The sequence below is a fragment of the Erinaceus europaeus genome, chromosome 11 (genome assembly GCF_950295315.1).
Source record: "Erinaceus europaeus chromosome 11, mEriEur2.1, whole genome shotgun sequence".
In the NCBI taxonomy this organism is placed as follows: domain Eukaryota; kingdom Metazoa; phylum Chordata; class Mammalia; order Eulipotyphla; family Erinaceidae; genus Erinaceus; species Erinaceus europaeus.
The window spans coordinates 117,964,724-117,981,611 of NC_080172.1; the positions used below are offsets into that span (position 1 = coordinate 117,964,724).

Here is a 16,888-nt window from a genome sequence, read left to right on the forward strand (position 1 = left end):
AGCGCTACAGCAGCGCGAGGACCCGGGTTCGAGCCCCCGGCCCCCGCAGCAGGGGCCGCCCGTCCCTCCCCCGTGCACTCCGGCGTCTCCGTCCCGCCGAGAGGGAGAGTCCCCGAGACGCCCGCGCGGACCCACCAGTCGAACTTGCCCACTTGGTCTTCGTACACAGCCGCCGCAGGAGCGGGAGCGAGCAGGGGGAGCCAGAGCCAGCACACAGCGGCCAGCCGCGGCGGCGCCATAGCGGGAGCCCGGCCCGCCCACCGCCGGCCCGGCATGCACCGCGCCCGGGGCCCCGCCTCCGCGAGACCATAGAGTCGCGACCATAGAGTTCTGACCGACCATAGAGTCGCGACCATAGAGTCGCGGCCGTAGAGTTCTGACCGACCGTCGAGTCGCGGCCGGGGCGGGGCGGCCGTAGACGAAGCTCCGCACACTGAGACGGTCAGCGTCCGGGTCGTCCTGCGCAGTCGGGGCAAGGAAGGGGGCGAGGGAAGGAGCCAGCCGACGGGGCGCGGGGCAGCCCGGCGCGCACGGGGCAGCCCCGGAGGACCTTCCCGAAGGCCCCCGCGCCGGGTCCTGACCCACAGCGCCGTCCGCCGCACGTGTCGCCGGCGCGATGCCCAAGTCCAGGCGCGACAAGAAGGGTGAGTTTCCGGGCCGGGGCCGGGGCCGGGGGCGCGGGGAGCGGCGGGCCGGCGCGGAGGCCTGAGCACGCGCCCGCACCCGGCACTCGGCACCCCGCACCCCGGCCGCCGCGTTTGGCGTCTGGCATTTTGCAGCAGAAGCCCAGCGGCCCGGCGTGTTGTGTCCGCATGTCCGGTGTCCTCGCCGCCCGCCCGCCACCACCTCCAGGGAGGCGGCCGTGGTTGCGCCCGCTGTGGTCAGGGGTCGCGGCCGCTTTTCGCTCGGGACAGTGAGGAAGGCCCAGTGCCTCCGCCTCCTTCTCAGCAAAACGCGTCCGGACGTGGAGGCCTGGCGCCGTGGCGCGTCTGTTTGTCTGTCTGCCTGCCTGCCTGCCTGCCTGTCTGTCTGCCTGCCTGCCTGCCTGCCTGCCTGCCTGCCTGCCTGCCTGCCTGTCTGCCTGCCTGCCTGCCTGCCTGTCTGTCTGCCTGCCTGCCTGCCTGCCTGCCTGTCTGTCTGCCTGCCTGCCTCCCTGCCTCCCTGCCTGCCTGCCTGCCTGTCTGCCTGCCTGCCTGCATGCCTGCCTGCCTGCCTCCCTGCCTCCCTGCCTGCCTGCCTCCCTGCCTCCCTGCCTGTCTGCCTGCCTGCCTGCCTGCCTGCCTGCCTGCCTGCCTCCCTGCCTCCCTGCCTGTCTGCCTGCCTGCCTGCCTGCCTGCCTGCCTGCCTCCCTGCCTCCCTGCCTGCCTGTCTGTCTGCCTGCCTGCCTGCCTGCCTGTCTGTCTGCCTGCCTGCCTGCCTGCCTGCCTGCCTGCCTGCCTGCCTGCCTCCCTGCCTCCCTGCCTGCCTGTCTGTCTGCCTGCCTGTCTGTCTGTCTGCCTGTCTGTCTGCCTGTCTGTCTGCCTGCCTGTCTGTCTGTCTGTCTGTCTGTCTGTCTGCCTGCCTGTCTGTCTGCCTGCCTGTCTGTCTGTCTGTCTGTCTGCCTGTCTGTCTGCCTGCCTGTCTGTCTGCCTGTCTGTCTGCCTGCCTGTCTGCCTGCCTGCCTGTCTGCCTGCCTGCCTGCCTGTCTGTCTGCCTGTCTGTCTGCCTGCCTGTCTGCCTGCCTGCCTGTCTGCCTGCCTGCCTGCCTGCCTCCCTGCCTCCCTGCCTCCCTGCCTGCCTGTCTGTCTGCCTGCCTGTCTGTCTGCCTGCCTGCCTGTCTGCCTGCCTGCCTGCCTGCCTGTCTGTCTGCCTGCCTGCCTGCCTGCCTGCCTGTCTGTCTGCCTGCCTGCCTCCCTGCCTCCCTGCCTGCCTGCCTGCCTGCCTGCCTGTCTGTCTGCCTGCCTGCCTGCCTGCCTGCCTGCCTGCCTCCCTGCCTCCCTGCCTGCCTGTCTGTCTGCCTGCCTGCCTGCCTGCCTGTCTGCCTGCCTGCCTGCCTGCCTGCCTGCCTGCCTGCCTGCCTGCCTCCCTGCCTCCCTGCCTGCCTGTCTGTCTGCCTGCCTGTCTGTCTGTCTGCCTGTCTGTCTGCCTGTCTGTCTGCCTGCCTGTCTGTCTGTCTGCCTGCCTGTCTGTCTGCCTGCCTGTCTGTCTGTCTGTCTGTCTGCCTGTCTGTCTGCCTGCCTGTCTGTCTGCCTGTCTGTCTGCCTGCCTGTCTGCCTGCCTGCCTGTCTGCCTGCCTGCCTGCCTGTCTGTCTGCCTGTCTGTCTGCCTGCCTGTCTGCCTGCCTGCCTGTCTGCCTGCCTGCCTGCCTGCCTCCCTGCCTCCCTGCCTCCCTGCCTGCCTGTCTGTCTGCCTGCCTGTCTGTCTGCCTGCCTGTCTGTCTGCCTGCCTGCCTGCCTGCCTGTCTGTCTGCCTGCCTGCCTGCCTGCCTGCCTGTCTGTCTGCCTGTCTGCCTGTCTGTCTGCCTGCCTGCCTGCCTGCCTGTCTGCCTGTCTGCCTGCCTGTCTGTCTGTCTGTCTGTCTGTCTGCTTGCCTGTCTGTCTGTCTGCCTGCCTGTCTGTCTGTCTGCCTGCCTGTCTGCTTGCCTGTCTGCCCGTCTGCCTGCCTGTCTGTCTGTCTGTGCTTTGCTAGAGGGATGCGTGTGGGTTGGGCGGTGGTGCACCTGGCTGGGCACATGTTACAGCGCTCAAGGACCCGGGTTCGAGCAGGGGGAGAGCTCTGGGAGTGGTGCCGCAGGGCTGCAGGTGTCTGTCTGTCTGTCTGCCCCCTGCCTCTCAATTCCTGGTCGTCCCTTCCCGGCAAGTAAAGATCAAAAGTGCTGTGAGCTCCCTTAGCAGAGAGCGCGGCCCCTTTCTCTTTCTCTTCTTCTTCTTCTTCTTCTTCTTCTTCTCGTCTCGGGGTTCTCGCTGGGGCTCCTGGAGGCCGGGTGCCTCCTTGGTTGCCCTTGGTTTTTATTGTTGTTGTAGTTATTATTATTGTTGCTATTGATGTCGTTGTTGTTGGCTAGGACAGAGAGAAATGGAGAGAGGAGGGGAAGACAGAGAGGGGGAGAGAAAGACAGACACCTGCAGACCTGCTTCACCGCCTGTGAAGCGACTCCCCTGCAGGTGGGGAGCTGGGGACTCGAACCGGGATCCTTACACTGGTCCTTGTGCTTTACGCCACCTGCGCTTAACCCGCTGTGCTACCGCTGCCCGACTTGCGATAAATCTCCCGAAAAATAAATAAATAAACTCTGAAACAGGAGGGGGCGTCCGGGTCGGTCGGCAGGACTGCCGAGGGGAAGGAAGCGGGTGTGGGGCCCAGCCTGCCTCTGACCTCTCTGCCTTTTCCCTCAGTGTCCTTGACCAAAACCGCCAAGAAAGGCCTGGAACTGAAGCAGAACTTGATCCAAGAGGTAAGGCCTCCCCTCCCCTCCCCTCCCCTCCCCTCCCCTCCCCTGCTTGCCGTGCCGGGTGGCGGGTAAGCAGAGGGGCTCCCTGCGGGCGGCAGCGGCCTGACCCCTCGCCCCACCCCGCGCTGTGCTGAGCTCGTCCTTTCCCGCCGTCCGTCTGTCCCACTGAAGCTCCCGGCGCGGGTCAGCCACACGGTGTCGCGGGCAGAGGCGCCTCCCAGCTGCCCGGTCCGCCTGCAGCCTGGCAGCTGCTCCCTTTCCTCCAACTCCGGCAGCAACGCAGACACGGTGGCCCTTACACTGGGGGGCCGGGCGGTAGCGCGAAACTCGAGGACCAGCCTGAGGACCCCAGTTTGAGCCCCTGGCAGGGGAGTCGCCTCACAGGCGGTGAAGCAGGTCTGCAGGTGTCTGTCTTTCTCTCCCCCTCTCTGTCTTCCCCTCCTCTCTCCATTTCTCTCTGTCCTATCCAACAACGACAACACCCATAACAACAACAATAAAACAACAAGGGCAACAAAAGAGAATAAATAAATGTTAATATACTTATTTATTGGGTTTTTAGTTTTTTTTAATATTTATTCTTTTTCCCACTTTGTTGCCCTTGTTGTTTTATTGTTGTAGTTATTATTGTCGTTGTTGTTGGATAGGACAGAGAAATGGAGAGAGGAGGAGAAGACAGAGGGGAGAGAAAGACAGACACCTGCAGACCTGCTTCACCGCCTGTGAAGCGACTCCCCTGCAGGTGGGGAGCCGGGGGCTCGAACCGGGATCCTTCCGCTGGTCCTTGCGCTTCGCACCATGTGCTCTTAACCCGCTGCGCTACCGCCCAACTCCCAAAAAATATATATTTTTTAAAAAAAGAAAGAAAGAACTGGAGCTAGGGACCAAGTGGGGGCGCACCTTGCTAAGTGCTCTCATTACAGTGCACAAGGACCCAGGTTCAAGCCCCTGGTCCCCACCTGCAGGGGGAAGCTTTGCAAGTGGTGAAACAGGGCTGCAGGTGCCTCTCTGCCTCTCTCCATCTCCATCTTCCCCACCCCTCTCAATTTCTCTCTGTCTCTATCCAACAATAAATAAAGTATTTTAGAAAGAAAGAAAGAACGGTGGAGCTGTACAAGTGTCCACTTAGCAAAAGCACTCCTCGGGCAGCTGAGTGTTTCTGAGTTGTCCGCAGTTGGGACATCAGGCTCCCGGGAGGCATGGCCCTGACCCCTGGCCCCGCTCCCTGAAGCCCTAAGATCCCACCCACCTCAGGGAAGTAAGTCCCTGCAGGCAGACCGTTGACTCCTCAGTGGACACGAAGGGCAGGTGGCCGGCTCGGAGCTTGCGCGACCCCAGGGGACGAGAGTAGGTCCTGTCCCGTGAGACCAGGCCTGGCCCGCCCCATGCTGCCCCTGAGCCCAGACACCGTGAATTGTCCTGCAGCTTCGAAAATGTGTGGACGCGTACAAGTACCTGTTCATCTTCTCGGTGGCCAACATGAGGAACAGCAAGCTGAAAGACATCCGGAACGCCTGGAAGCACAGCCGGTGAGCCTGGGGAGGGTGCGGGCGGTGCCTCTGGCCGTCTCTGTCTGTGTCTGTGTCTCTGTCTCTCTGCATGAAAAGTCAGCCCTGGAGCGGCGAGGCTGCAGGGTGATCATGGTGACAAACGCCACGTCCCCACAGACGGCCACTTGAGCTGTTAAGGCCAATTCTGCTCTGAACTCCTGGGCCTGAGGAACGCTGGAGCAGTGGTCCCTCCGGAAGGGGCCCCTTCTGTCCAGGCAGCTCTGGCTTATGTTGGTGCAGGGGATTGAACCAGGGACTTTGGAGCCTCACACATGAAAGTCTTTTTTTTTTTTAATTTCTTTATTGGGGAATTAATGTTTTACATTCAACAGTAAATACAATAGTCTGTACATGCATAACATTTCCCAGTTTTCCACATAACAATACAACCCCCACTAGGTCCTCTGTCATCCTTCTTGGACCTGTATTCTCCCCACCCACCCACCCCAGAGTCTTTGACTTTGGTGCGATACGCCAACTCCAGTTCAGGTTCTACTTGTGTTTTCTCTTCTGATCTTGTTTGTCAACTTCTGCCTGAGAGTGAGATCATCCCATACTCATCCATTTCTGACTTATTTCACTCAACATGAGTTTCTCAAGGTCCATCCAAGATGGGCTGAAGACGGTGACGTCACCGTGTCTCGTAGCCGAGTGTAAGTCTTCCCGCGTGACCATCTGCTGGTCCTTGCAGAAGCGTCTCACCCGCCCTGGGTCACTGCCGTCAGTTGCTGCCACCAACTCTGGCCCAGGCGACCAGGTCTCTGGATGCGCTTCTTCCATAACCAGGGCAGGTGTGGTCGGCACGTGACCCTCAGCGACCCGCGGTGCCAGGTGGGCCGAGCTGGCGGGGGGTAGGGGGGCACGTCCTCCATGGGTCCCTCTCTCTGTAGGATGTTCTTCGGCAAGAACAAAGTGATGATGGTGGCCTTGGGTCGGAGCCCGTCGGACGAGTACAGAGACAACCTGCACCAGGTCAGTGGCCGGCCCTCACCTGCAGGGCCTCGAACCCAGCCCTGCCCTCCCAGGCGGGAGCAGAGTCACTCCTGGCTGAGAGCCGCCGCTGCAGTGTGGCCAAACCAACCCCCTTGTAGGTCAGCAAGAAGCTGAGGGGTGAAGTCGGTCTCCTGTTCACCAACCGCACGAAGGAGGAAGTGAACGAGTGAGTGCGGGCCAGGAATTATCCGGGCTGCTGGGCGCGGAGGCGTCGGTGAGGGCGGGTTCCTGGCAGCCCGGCTGTTGACTCTGGACTCCAGCGCAGAGCTGCCGACGGCTGCCGGGGTTGGGAGCTGGAGAGGGAGGGACTTGAGGGCTGAGGACGGAAGCCTCCCCTCCAACTGCGTCTCTTGTTTTTCCTAAGCTGGTTCACAAAATTCACGGAGATGGACTACGCTCGCGCGGGAAACAAAGCTGCTTTCACCGTGAGCCTGGACCCGGGCCCCCTGGAGCAGTTCCCTCATTCCATGGAGCCCCAGCTCAGGCAGCTGGGCCTGCCCACAGCCCTCAGGAAAGGTACAGGCAGACCCTCCCAGAAAGGCCACAGCTTAGTGGCCGCGAGCAAGGACCTCAAACCCGTCAGGCCGCCCTCCACACACACACACACACACACACACACTTTTCTGGCTGAGCTGGTGGTTTTACCAACCTTTGCTTTCTTGTGTGAAAATGGGACTTGGGGGACCCAGAAAGTCTCTCTTGGGCAGTGTGCATGACCCAGGTTCAAGGCCACACACACACCCACACACACACACAACAATAATAGTCTTTACTGTTACTGTTCACGGAACATGGCTGGGAGATAGTTGACGCACAAAGCACAGGCCTTACCAGGCACGGAGCCTGGGGTTAAGCCCCTGCGGTGTGTGGAGGCACCGAGGTGGATGGCAACAGGGGCTCTTCGGACGCGGGAGCAGCGCAGAAATCTCTCTGTCTCTCTGTCTCTCTCTCAAGAAAATCATCAAAAGTCGGGTCCGGCAGGCCACTTAGCAATGTCACCTGTACGTAGGGTCCCGGGTTCATTCCCCAGCAAACCAAAAAAAACAGTTGGAGAGAGCGTAACGGTTATTCAATGGAGCCAGGCCTCGTGCTCAGTCCTCTGCACCGCCATCGGCACAGTGCCCGCCTCATTACCGGGGAGAGGGGGTGAGCTGGTGAGGGTACGGGCACAGTGCCCGCCTCATTACCGGGGAGAGAGGGTGAGCTGGTGAGGGCACGGGCACAGTGCCCGCCTCATTACCGGGGAGAGGGGGTGAGCTGGTGAGGGCACGGGCACAGTACCCGCCTCATTACCGGGGAGAGGGGGGGTGAGCTGGTGAGGGAGCAGCCACTGCCCCTGGAGCCCCTGCCCCCGTGCAGGGCCCTGCCGAGTCGAACCGCTGGGCCCCTCTCCCCGCAGGTGTGGTGACGCTGCTGTCCGACCACGAGGTGTGCAAGGAGGGCGACGTGCTGACTCCAGAGCAGGCCCGAGTCCTGGTGCGTCCGGCTCCTAGCCGCCGCGGGCTGTGGGGGGGCGGGAGCCGCGGGCCTCTGCTCCGCTCACCCTCGGCCCTGAACCTGCTCTCCTTGTCTTGCAGAAGCTCTTCGGCTACGAGATGGCTGAGTTCAGGGTGACCGTCAAGTACATGTGGGACGCGCAGTCCGGAAGGTTCCAGCAGGTGGGGGCAGACGACCTCCCCGAGAGCGCAGAGGAATCCTCGGAAGAATCGGGGGACGACGATGATGATGACGACGACATTTAGCCGGCATGGGATGCGCCCGCCGCGCCGACTCCCCGCACCGACCGCACTGGGGTCTGCTGCCCTCTGCTTGCTGTGGGTACAGACAGGAGGGAGGATGGCAGGGACAGCCTGCTCCGCAAAGAATAAAACCATTTTCTTTCTACACAGGAACAAGCAGGGCGTGCATAGGCATGGCGCCACTGAGTGGCTTCCCAGGCCAGCTTTGTGGTTTTTGTTTTTGTTTTTTTTGCCTCCAGGGTTATTGCTGGGCTTGGTGCCTGCACCATGAATCCACTGCTCCTGGAGACTTTTTTTTCCCTTTTTGTTGCCCTTGTCTTATCGTTGTGGTGGTTATTATTATTATTGTTGTGGTTGCTATTGATGTCATTGTTGCCAGATAGGAGAGAGGAGGGGAAGACAGACGCCTGCAGACCTGCTTCACTGCCTGTGAAGCGACTCCCCTGCAGGTGGGGAGCCGGGGGCTCAAACTGGGATCCTTATACCAGCCCTTGTGCTTCACACCATGTGCGCTTAACCCGCTGCCTTACCGCCCACCCCCTAGTTTTGTCATTTTTAATTGAGAAGAGAGATACCTCAGCACAACTCCATCTTCCATGGAATTCCCACATGGTCCCAGGACTTGAACCCCGCTCCTCACACATGGTGAGCTGTCGCCAGGGGACAGCTGACAGAGTGAGGCGGCACCGGCTTGTCCAGGACTCCCGGGTCCACCCCAGCGCCCGGTCAGTCTGGCTCCTGTCTTGCAGCTTAGTGACAGGCCCTTTTCAAAGGGTCTGCCGGGCTCATGGTGTAGCTCAGTGGTACGACACTTGTCTTGTGGGGACGAGTCCCTAGGTTTGACCCCCACCACTGCATACAGACAACAAAGACCCAGAAAGGTGGTGCCGTGAATGGTGCCGTGAACTCCTTCGGGACTTGGTGGATGGAACATCGGACTCTGAAGGTTCGTGTTCTGTGTGCCAGGGTCATGCTCTGGTTTTCTCTCTCATTAATAAACATCATTTTTAAAAGAAAAGAAAAAACACAACAGCCAGCAGTGTCCTTTTTCTCTTTTAATCCGAATCATTGGGGTTGGGGTGGCGTGGGCAAGCCTTTTCATCTCCCCATCACAGGTCTCTGCAAAACTCTCTCACCCCCAACTTGGGCCTTTTCCGCCATCACAGATGTGGGCGCCCACGCTCTAGTCGCCGTCTGCTTTGCCCTCTCTCCCCGGACTCCTGTGCTTTGGAGCCAGGGCCCTCTCCCTTATCTCACGCGAGATCTGAAAGAGCAGAGGGGCCAGGTGGTGGCTCACCTGGTTAAACGCACACATCACAGTGCGCAAGGACTCACAAGTGAAGCAAGGCTGCAGGTGTCTCTGTTTCTCTCCTCTCTTTAATCTTTATTTATTGGGTAGATACAGCCAGAAATTGAATGGGAAGGGGGTGATAGGGGGAGAGAGAGACACCTGCGGTCCTGCCTCACCACTCGTGAAGCTTTCCCCCTGCAGGTGGGGACCGGGGACTCAAACCTGGTTCCTTGCACACTGCAACATGTGCACTCAACCAGGTGCGCCACCGCCCAGCCCCTTTCCTGCCTCTATCTCCCCCTTCCCTCTCAATGTGTCCGTCCAATAATAAATTAAAAAAAAAAAAAAAAAGCAGGAGTCGGGTGGTAGCGCAGCGGGTTAAGCGCACGTGGCGCAAAGCACAAGGACCGGCGTAAGGATCCCGGTTCGAGCCCCTGGCTCCCCACCTGCAGGGGAGTCGCTTCACAGGCGGTGAAGCAGGTCTGCAGGTGTCTGTCTTTCTCTCCCCCTCTCTGTCTTCCCCTCCTCTCTCCATCTCTCTGTCCTAGCCAACAACAATGACATCAACAACAATAATAATAACTACAACAATAAAACAAGGGAAAATAAGAGAGAAAGCAGACTGTCTGGTACAAACAGGAGCTTCAGCCAAGCAAACCTCCCCGTTGCCTCCCAGCCACTGTGTTTTCTGGACGACAGCAAAAGGAACATCCAGCTAGGGGGGTGCTGGGAATTCCCAGAATCCCCTTTGTCTCAAGCCAGCTTCTGCCCCGGCTCTGGTGTGCCCACACTGGTCGCTCATGACTGCCCACCAGTGCCGATGTCTGCGTGTGAACATCAGTGCCCGTCATCACTGAGGGCACGTGCCACCCTTCCTGCCCTGATGCATCCAAGCGAGGACCGAGCATCTTCGTGGCCAGAGCAGAAAGTGAAGTTAAAAAGGCAGCTCAGGGAGTCGAGCAGTAGCGCGGCGGGTTAAGCACAGGTGGCACAAAGCACAGGGACTGATGTAAGGATCCCGGTTCAAGCCCTGGGTCCCCACCTGCAGAGGAGTCGCTTTACAAGCGGTGAAGCAGGTCTGCAGGTGTCTGTCTTTCCCCCTCTCTGTCTTCCCCTCCTCTCTCCATTTCTCTCTGTCCTATCCAGCAACGGCGACATCAATAATAACTACAACAATAAAACACAAGGGCAACAAAAGGGAATAAATAAATTTTAAAGAAGGCAGCTCAGTGGGCACTGCAGGGCTTGCCCCCACCTTGGCACATTCGTGCTTCATTCTCCAGCTGCCACGTCTCAAGAGAGGCCAGTGTTCGCACCTTTTATTTTGCTAGGCAGAATCCCCTCCCGTTCTGTCCATTTTGCCGCAAAGGACACGGTCTCTGATGGCAGAGCTGTGTTGCATGGAGTATCTGTCCCATAACTTCTCTATCCTGTCACCTGTGGATGGGCAGCTAGGCCGCGTCCACTCTCTGGCTCTTGTGAAACACGGGGCATGTGTCCCTCCTAATCAGCACTTGAGTGTCCATCTACGAGTGGCATCGTTGGATTATAAGATGTTTAAGGCCTGTGGTCCGGGAGGTGGCGCAGTGGATAAAGTATTGGACTCTCAAGCATGAGGTCCTGAGTTCAATCCCCGGCAGCACATGTGCCAGAGTGATGTCTGGTTCTTTCTCCCTCCTTCTATCTTCATGAATAAATAAATAAAATCTTAAAAAAAAAAAAAAGATGTTTAAGGCCTTTCCATAGTTTTCCAAAGATGTTGCACCACTTGGCATTGCCACCAAATGTCTATATTTGTGGGGGATTTTTTTGTTGTTTCTCTGTTTTACCCTTTACACTGTCTGAACTGGAAGACGCTTTGAAGAGGGTTAAACCGGGAACAGCTGCTGGCTATGATAACATCACCCCAGAACTCATTCTTAACCTGGGTCCCGCGGCAAAGAAGTGGCTCGCTGCATTCCTGTCCCACATCTTGGAATCTGAGTCTATGCCCAAAGTTTGGCGTCATGCAAAGATTTTATCGGTTTTGAAACCAAAGAAAGACCCAGCACTGGCCGCCAGCTATAGACCAATTTCTCTCCTCTCCGTGTGTTACAAACTCCTTGAGAGGCTGCTTCTGTCACGAATTTCTCCTCTTACAGAGAAATTCCTATCACCCGCCCAAGCTGGTTTCCGCCCAGGAAGATCTACCTGCGAACAAGCCCTGGCCCTCTCAACTTACATTGAGAATGGATTCCAGAAGAATTTAAAGACGGGTGCTGTCTTTGTTGATCTCACAGCAGCCTATGACACGGTCTGGCACCGTGGTCTCCTAGTCAAGATCTCAAGATGCCTGCCTCCATGGGTGGCCAACACTATATCGTTTCTTCTCCAAAACAGAAGATTCTGGGTGCATCTGGGTGACAAGTCTAGCAGATGGAGACTTGTCTCAAGTGGCCTCCCCCAGGGCTCTGTTCTGGCTCCTACGCTATTTAATATTTACATCAATGACCTCCCAGAAACTTCTTCAAGGAAGTTCATCTACGCCGATGACATCTGCTGCGCAACTCAGGCATCCAAGTTCGACATCCTCGAGGAAACACTCACGAAAGACATGTTTCTGATATCTGATTACTGTAAAAAATGGCGACTAATCCCTAGCACTGCAAAAACGGTATCATCTGTTTTCCATCTACACCATGCCTCGGCCTCGCGTGCATGTGCAGCTTGGCGGTACGAGAATCCGGCATGAAGCCCAGCCAGTCTATCTTGGCGTTACTCTCGATCGCACTCTGTCATTTCACGAACATCTCATAAAAACTGCAGCAAACGGAGGCGGAGCTACGAGCAGCAGATCGCTTTCTCTCCTCTCCTCTCCTCTCCCGGATCAACTAGGAATACCAAAGGAGACCACCCGGACCGAAAACAAGACAGGACTATAATGACCACAGGAACCCAGTAAATCACCCGTGAGTACAAACACGCGTGGCTGGTGATAGAGAGGAGAGAGGGGCCTAAGGAGAGATTAAGTGACTGCTAACAGTTCAACAGTTTGTCAGTGGAGACACCACCTCCAGTCTGCTCCACCAACAAGGGGACAGCTGAAGGGAGGAAAGGACTCCCCAGAGACTCACCAAGTACAACTCTGAGTCTCCATTGCTACTACCCTCAGAATCTGGAGCAGCAACAGGGAGGGACACCAGGGCACAGAGATCTAACTGGGAAACTCAGGAGAAGACCTATACCTCGGTGGCATAGCTGAAGGGCTGTGAAAGTCTCTTTGCATAACCACTGGATTATCTCTGCCACACCCTGCTTTATCTCTTGGTCAGGAGTCATTGATTAAGCCAAGAAACCTATCGATAGTTTAAAAGCCCTCAGGCTACCATAGCCTACAGGGGAAAAAAAAAAGGCTTTTACACCACTGAACTCCAACTCAGGGATTGAAAAAACTGTTAACTTATATAAAATGGTTAAAACAACAAGAAAAAATAATGGAGACTCGAACCAGGACAAGAGTCCAGCTAAAAGTCCTCCAGAGGGCGAAGCACAAAACAACGAGTTCAACATCCAAACATTAGCTAAGGAAATAATAACAGGAGTGAGTAAAGAATTTGAAAAAATTGTAATCAGAACTGCAGGAACAACAAATGAGAATATGGAAGAAAATTCTAATAATCTCATGGTTATTAGAGAGCTGAAAGCTGAAATTGCTGAGCTAAGAAGGCAACTAGCTGAACAAGCTAAAACTATCAGAGCAGGGCAACAAAATAGATGAACTCCAGAAAGCAGTAGAGGGCAGAGAGAATAGAATCAATGAGGCTGAAGACAGAATTAGCAAGATTGAGGATGAATTAGAGACAACTAAAGAAGAAGTAAGAGATCTCAAAAAGAGATTAAGAGATGCTGAAAACAACAACAGAGTCCTATGGGATGACTTCAAAAGAAACAATATACACATTATTGACTTACCAGAGGAGGAAAGAGAAGGGGAGGAAGAAAGCGTTCTCCAGGCCATAATAGCTGAAAATTTCTCTAGTCTAGACAACACCAAAGACATAAAGATTCAAGAAGCCCAGAGGGTCCCAAACAGAATTAACCCAGACCTAAAGACACCAAGACATATCATACTTAGATTGGAAAGGAATAAGGATAAAGAAAGAATCCTCAAGGCTGCAAGAGAAAAACAAAGAGTCACCTACAAAGGAAAACCCATAAGATTAGCAGCAGACTTCTCCATACAAACACTACAGGCCAGAAGAGAATGGCAAGATATCTATCGAGTGCTCAATGAGAAAGGCTTTCAGCCAAGAATACTATATCCTGCTAGATTGTCATTCAGACTAGATGGAAGCATCAAAACCTTCTCAGACAAGCAACAGTTGAAGGAAGCAACCATCACCAAGCCTGCCTTGAAAGAAGTTCTGAAAGGTTTCCTATAAACAACCAGACCACCACAAATAGAACATATATCAAAACACTCTAAAACTCTACAAGAATGGCGTTAAAATATCTTCAATCTTTGATATCAATAAATGTGAATGGCCTGAATTCACCTATTAAAAGACACAGAGTAGGAAGATGGATCAGAAAACAACCCAACAATATGTTGTCTACAGGAAACTCACCTAACGCAACAAGACAAACACAGACTTAAAGTGAAAGGATGGAAAACTATCATTCAAGCCAATGGCCCACAAAAAAGGGCAGGAACAGCTATTCTCATATCTGACATGATAGACTTTAAAATAGATAAGATTAAAAAAGATAGGAATGGACACTACTTAATGCTCAGAGGATCAGTCAATCAAGAGGACTTAACAATTATTAATATCTATGCACCCAATGAGAAGCCATCTAAATACATCAAACTTCTACTGAAAGAGCTACAGCAATATATTAACAGTAACACAATCATAGTAGGGGACTTCAACACCCCACTATCTCAACTTGACAGATCATCCAGGAAGAAAATCAGTAAAGACATAAGGGAGCTAAATGAAGAGATAGATAAACTAGAACTATTGGACATTTTCAGAGTCATTCATCCCAAGAAACTGGAATACACATTTTACTCAAATCCACATGGATCATTCTCAAGGATAGACCATATGTTAGGCCACAAAGACAACATCAGCCTATTCAAGAGCACTGAAATCATCCCAAGCATCTTCTCAGACCACAGTGGAATTAAACTAACACTTAACAATCAACAAAAGATTAGTAACAGTGCCAAAATGTGGAAGCTCAACAGTACACTTCTTAACAACTTCTGGGTCAAAGAGGAAATCAAAGAAGAAATCAAAATGTTTCGAGAGTTCAATGAAAATGAAGACACAAGCTATCAAAATATTTGGGACACAGCTAAAGCAGTCCTAAGAGGGAAGTTCATAGCTATACAAGCACACATTAGGAAACGAGAAAAGGCACAAATAAACAGCCTGATTGCACATCTTAAAGACCTAGAAGAAGAACAACAAAGGAACCCTAAAGCAACCAGAAGGACAGAAATTACTAAAGTTAGGGCAGAAATAAATAACATTGAGAATAGGAAAACCATACAAAAGATCAATGAAAGTAAATGTTGGTTCTTCGAAAGAGTAAACAAAATCGACAAACCTTTAGCCAGACTCACAAAACAAAAAAGGGAGAAGACCCAAATAAATCGGATAGTAAATGAAAGAGGAGAAATCACAACAGACACTGCAGAAATTCAACATATCATGCGAGGCTTCTATGAACAACTATATGCCACCAAGTTAGAGAACCTGGAAGAAATGAATGATTTCCTAGATACCTACCAACTTCCAAAACTAAGTAAAGAGGAAGTGGATAATATGAACAGGCCCATCACAGCTAATGAAATTGAAACAGTTATCAAAAATCTCCCCAAAAATAAAAGTCCTGGACCAGATGGTTTTACAAATGAATTCTACAAAACTTTCAAAGAAGAACTAATACCTCTACTTTTAAAAGTCTTCCAGAAGATTGAAGACACTGGAATACTCCCTGCCAGCTTCTATGAAGCCAACATCACCCTGATACCAAAAGCAGACAGGGACACAACCAAAAAAGAAAACTACAGACCAATATCTCTGATGAACATAGATGCGAAAATATTGAACAAAATTCTAGCCAACCGGATACAGCAGTATATCAAAAAGATTGTTCATCATGACCAAGTGGGGTTTATCCCAGGCATGCAAGGTTGGTTTAATATACGTAAATCAATCAATGTGATCCACCACATCAACAAAAGCAAGACCAAAAACCACATGGTCATATCAATAGATGCAGAGAAAGCCTTTGACAAAATACAACATCCCTTTATGATCAAAACACTACAAAAAATAGGAATAGATGGAAAATTCCTGAAGATAGTGGAGTCTATATATAGCAAACCTACAGCCAACATCAGACTCAATGGTGAAAAACTGGAAGCATTTCCCCTCAGATCAGGTACTAGACAGGGCTACCCACTATCACCATTACTATTCAACATAGTGTTGGAAGTTCTTGCCATAGCAATCAGGCAGGAGCAAGGAATTAAAGGCATACAGATTGGAAGAGAAGAAGTCAAACTCTCCTTATTTGCAGATGACATGATAGTATACATGGAAAAACCTAAGGAATCTAGCAAGAAGCTTTTGGAAATCATCAGGCAATACAGTAATGTGTCAGGCTATAAAATTAACATTCAAAAGTCAGTGGCATTCCTCTATGCAAACACTAAGTTAGAAGAAATTGAAATCCAGAAATCAGTTCCTTTTTCTATAGCAACAAAAACAATAAAATATCTAGGAATAAACCTAACCAAAGAAGTGAAAGACTTGTATACTGAAAATTATGAGTCACTACTCAAAGAAATTGAAAAAGACACAAAGAAGTGGAAAGATATTCCATGTTCATGGGTTGGAAGAATTAACATCATCAAAATGAATATATTACCCAGAGCCATCTACAAATTTAATGCTATCCCCATCAAGATCCCAAGCACATTTTTTAGGAGAATAGAACAAATGCTACAAATGTTTATCTGGAACCAGAAAAGACCTAGAATTGCCAAAACAATCTTTGAGAAAAAAGAACAGAACTGGAGGCATCACACTGCCAGATCTCAAACTATATTATAGGGCCATTGTCATCAAAACTGCTTGGTACTGGAACATGAACAGACACACTGACCAGTGGAATAGAATTGAGAGCCCAGAAATGAGGCCCCACACCTATGGACATCTAATCTTTGACAAAGGGGCCCAGACTATTACATGGGGAAAGCAGAGTCTCTTCAACAAATGGTGTTGGAAACAATGGGTTGAAACATGCAGAAGAATGAAGCTGAATCACTGTATTTCACCAAATACAAAAGTAAATTCCAAGTGGATCAAGGACTTGGATGTTAGACCAGAAACTATCAGATACTTAGAGGAAAATATTGGAAGAACTTTTTTCCGCATAAATTTTAAAGACATTTTCAATGAAACAAATCCAATTACAAGGAAGACTAAGGCAAGTATAAACCTATGGGACTACATCAAATTAAAAAGCTTCTTCACAGCAAAAGAAACCACTACCCAAATCAAGAGACCCCTCACAGAATGGGAGAAGATCTTTACATGCCATACATCAGATAAGAGTTTAATAACCAACATATATAAAGAGCTTACCAGACTCAACAACAAGACAACAAATAACCCCATCCAAAAATGGGGGGAGGAATTGGACAGAATATTCACCACAGAAGAGATCCAAAAGGCCGAGAAACACATGAAAAAATGCTCCAAGTCTCTGATTGTCAGAGAAATGCAAATCAAGACAACAATGAGATATCACTTCACTCCTGTGAGAATGTCATACATCAGAAAAGGTAACAGCAGCAAATGCTGGAGAGGCTGTGGGGTCAAAG

The 16,888-nt window shown here is 52.6% G+C and overlaps 2 protein-coding genes across 5 annotated transcripts in view; one reads left to right on the plus strand and one right to left on the minus strand.

The window, feature by feature from the left end:
• EMC1 (ER membrane protein complex subunit 1) overlaps positions 1 to 281 on the minus strand; it is a 30,238-nt gene extending 29,957 nt beyond the window's left edge. For all 3 annotated transcript variants that reach the window (XM_016194964.2, XM_016194965.2, XM_007538493.3), the window contains exon 1: positions 136 to 281. In XM_016194964.2, coding sequence (XP_016050450.2) covers positions 136 to 275 — 140 coding nt within the window. In that variant the 5' untranslated portion in view covers positions 276 to 281. The remainder of the gene's footprint in view (positions 1 to 135) is intronic.
• The window catches only part of MRTO4 (MRT4 homolog, ribosome maturation factor), a 366,835-nt gene extending 358,093 nt beyond the window's left edge, over positions 1 to 8,742 (plus strand). The window contains exons 2-9 of one of the 2 annotated variants that reach the window (XM_060200923.1): positions 613 to 644; positions 3,375 to 3,433; positions 4,856 to 4,959; positions 5,871 to 5,952; positions 6,072 to 6,139; positions 6,338 to 6,489; positions 7,373 to 7,449; positions 7,551 to 8,742. In XM_060200923.1, coding sequence (XP_060056906.1) covers positions 617 to 644; positions 3,375 to 3,433; positions 4,856 to 4,959; positions 5,871 to 5,952; positions 6,072 to 6,139; positions 6,338 to 6,489; positions 7,373 to 7,449; positions 7,551 to 7,715 — 735 coding nt within the window. In that variant the 5' untranslated portion in view covers positions 613 to 616 and the 3' untranslated portion in view covers positions 7,716 to 8,742. Of the gene's footprint in view, positions 1 to 497; positions 645 to 3,374; positions 3,434 to 4,855; positions 4,960 to 5,870; positions 5,953 to 6,071; positions 6,140 to 6,337; positions 6,490 to 7,372; positions 7,450 to 7,550 lie in introns of those variants that run through there. The other variant, XM_060200922.1, reaches the window with a different exon arrangement.
• The last annotated feature ends 8,146 nt before the right edge of the window (positions 8,743 to 16,888 follow it).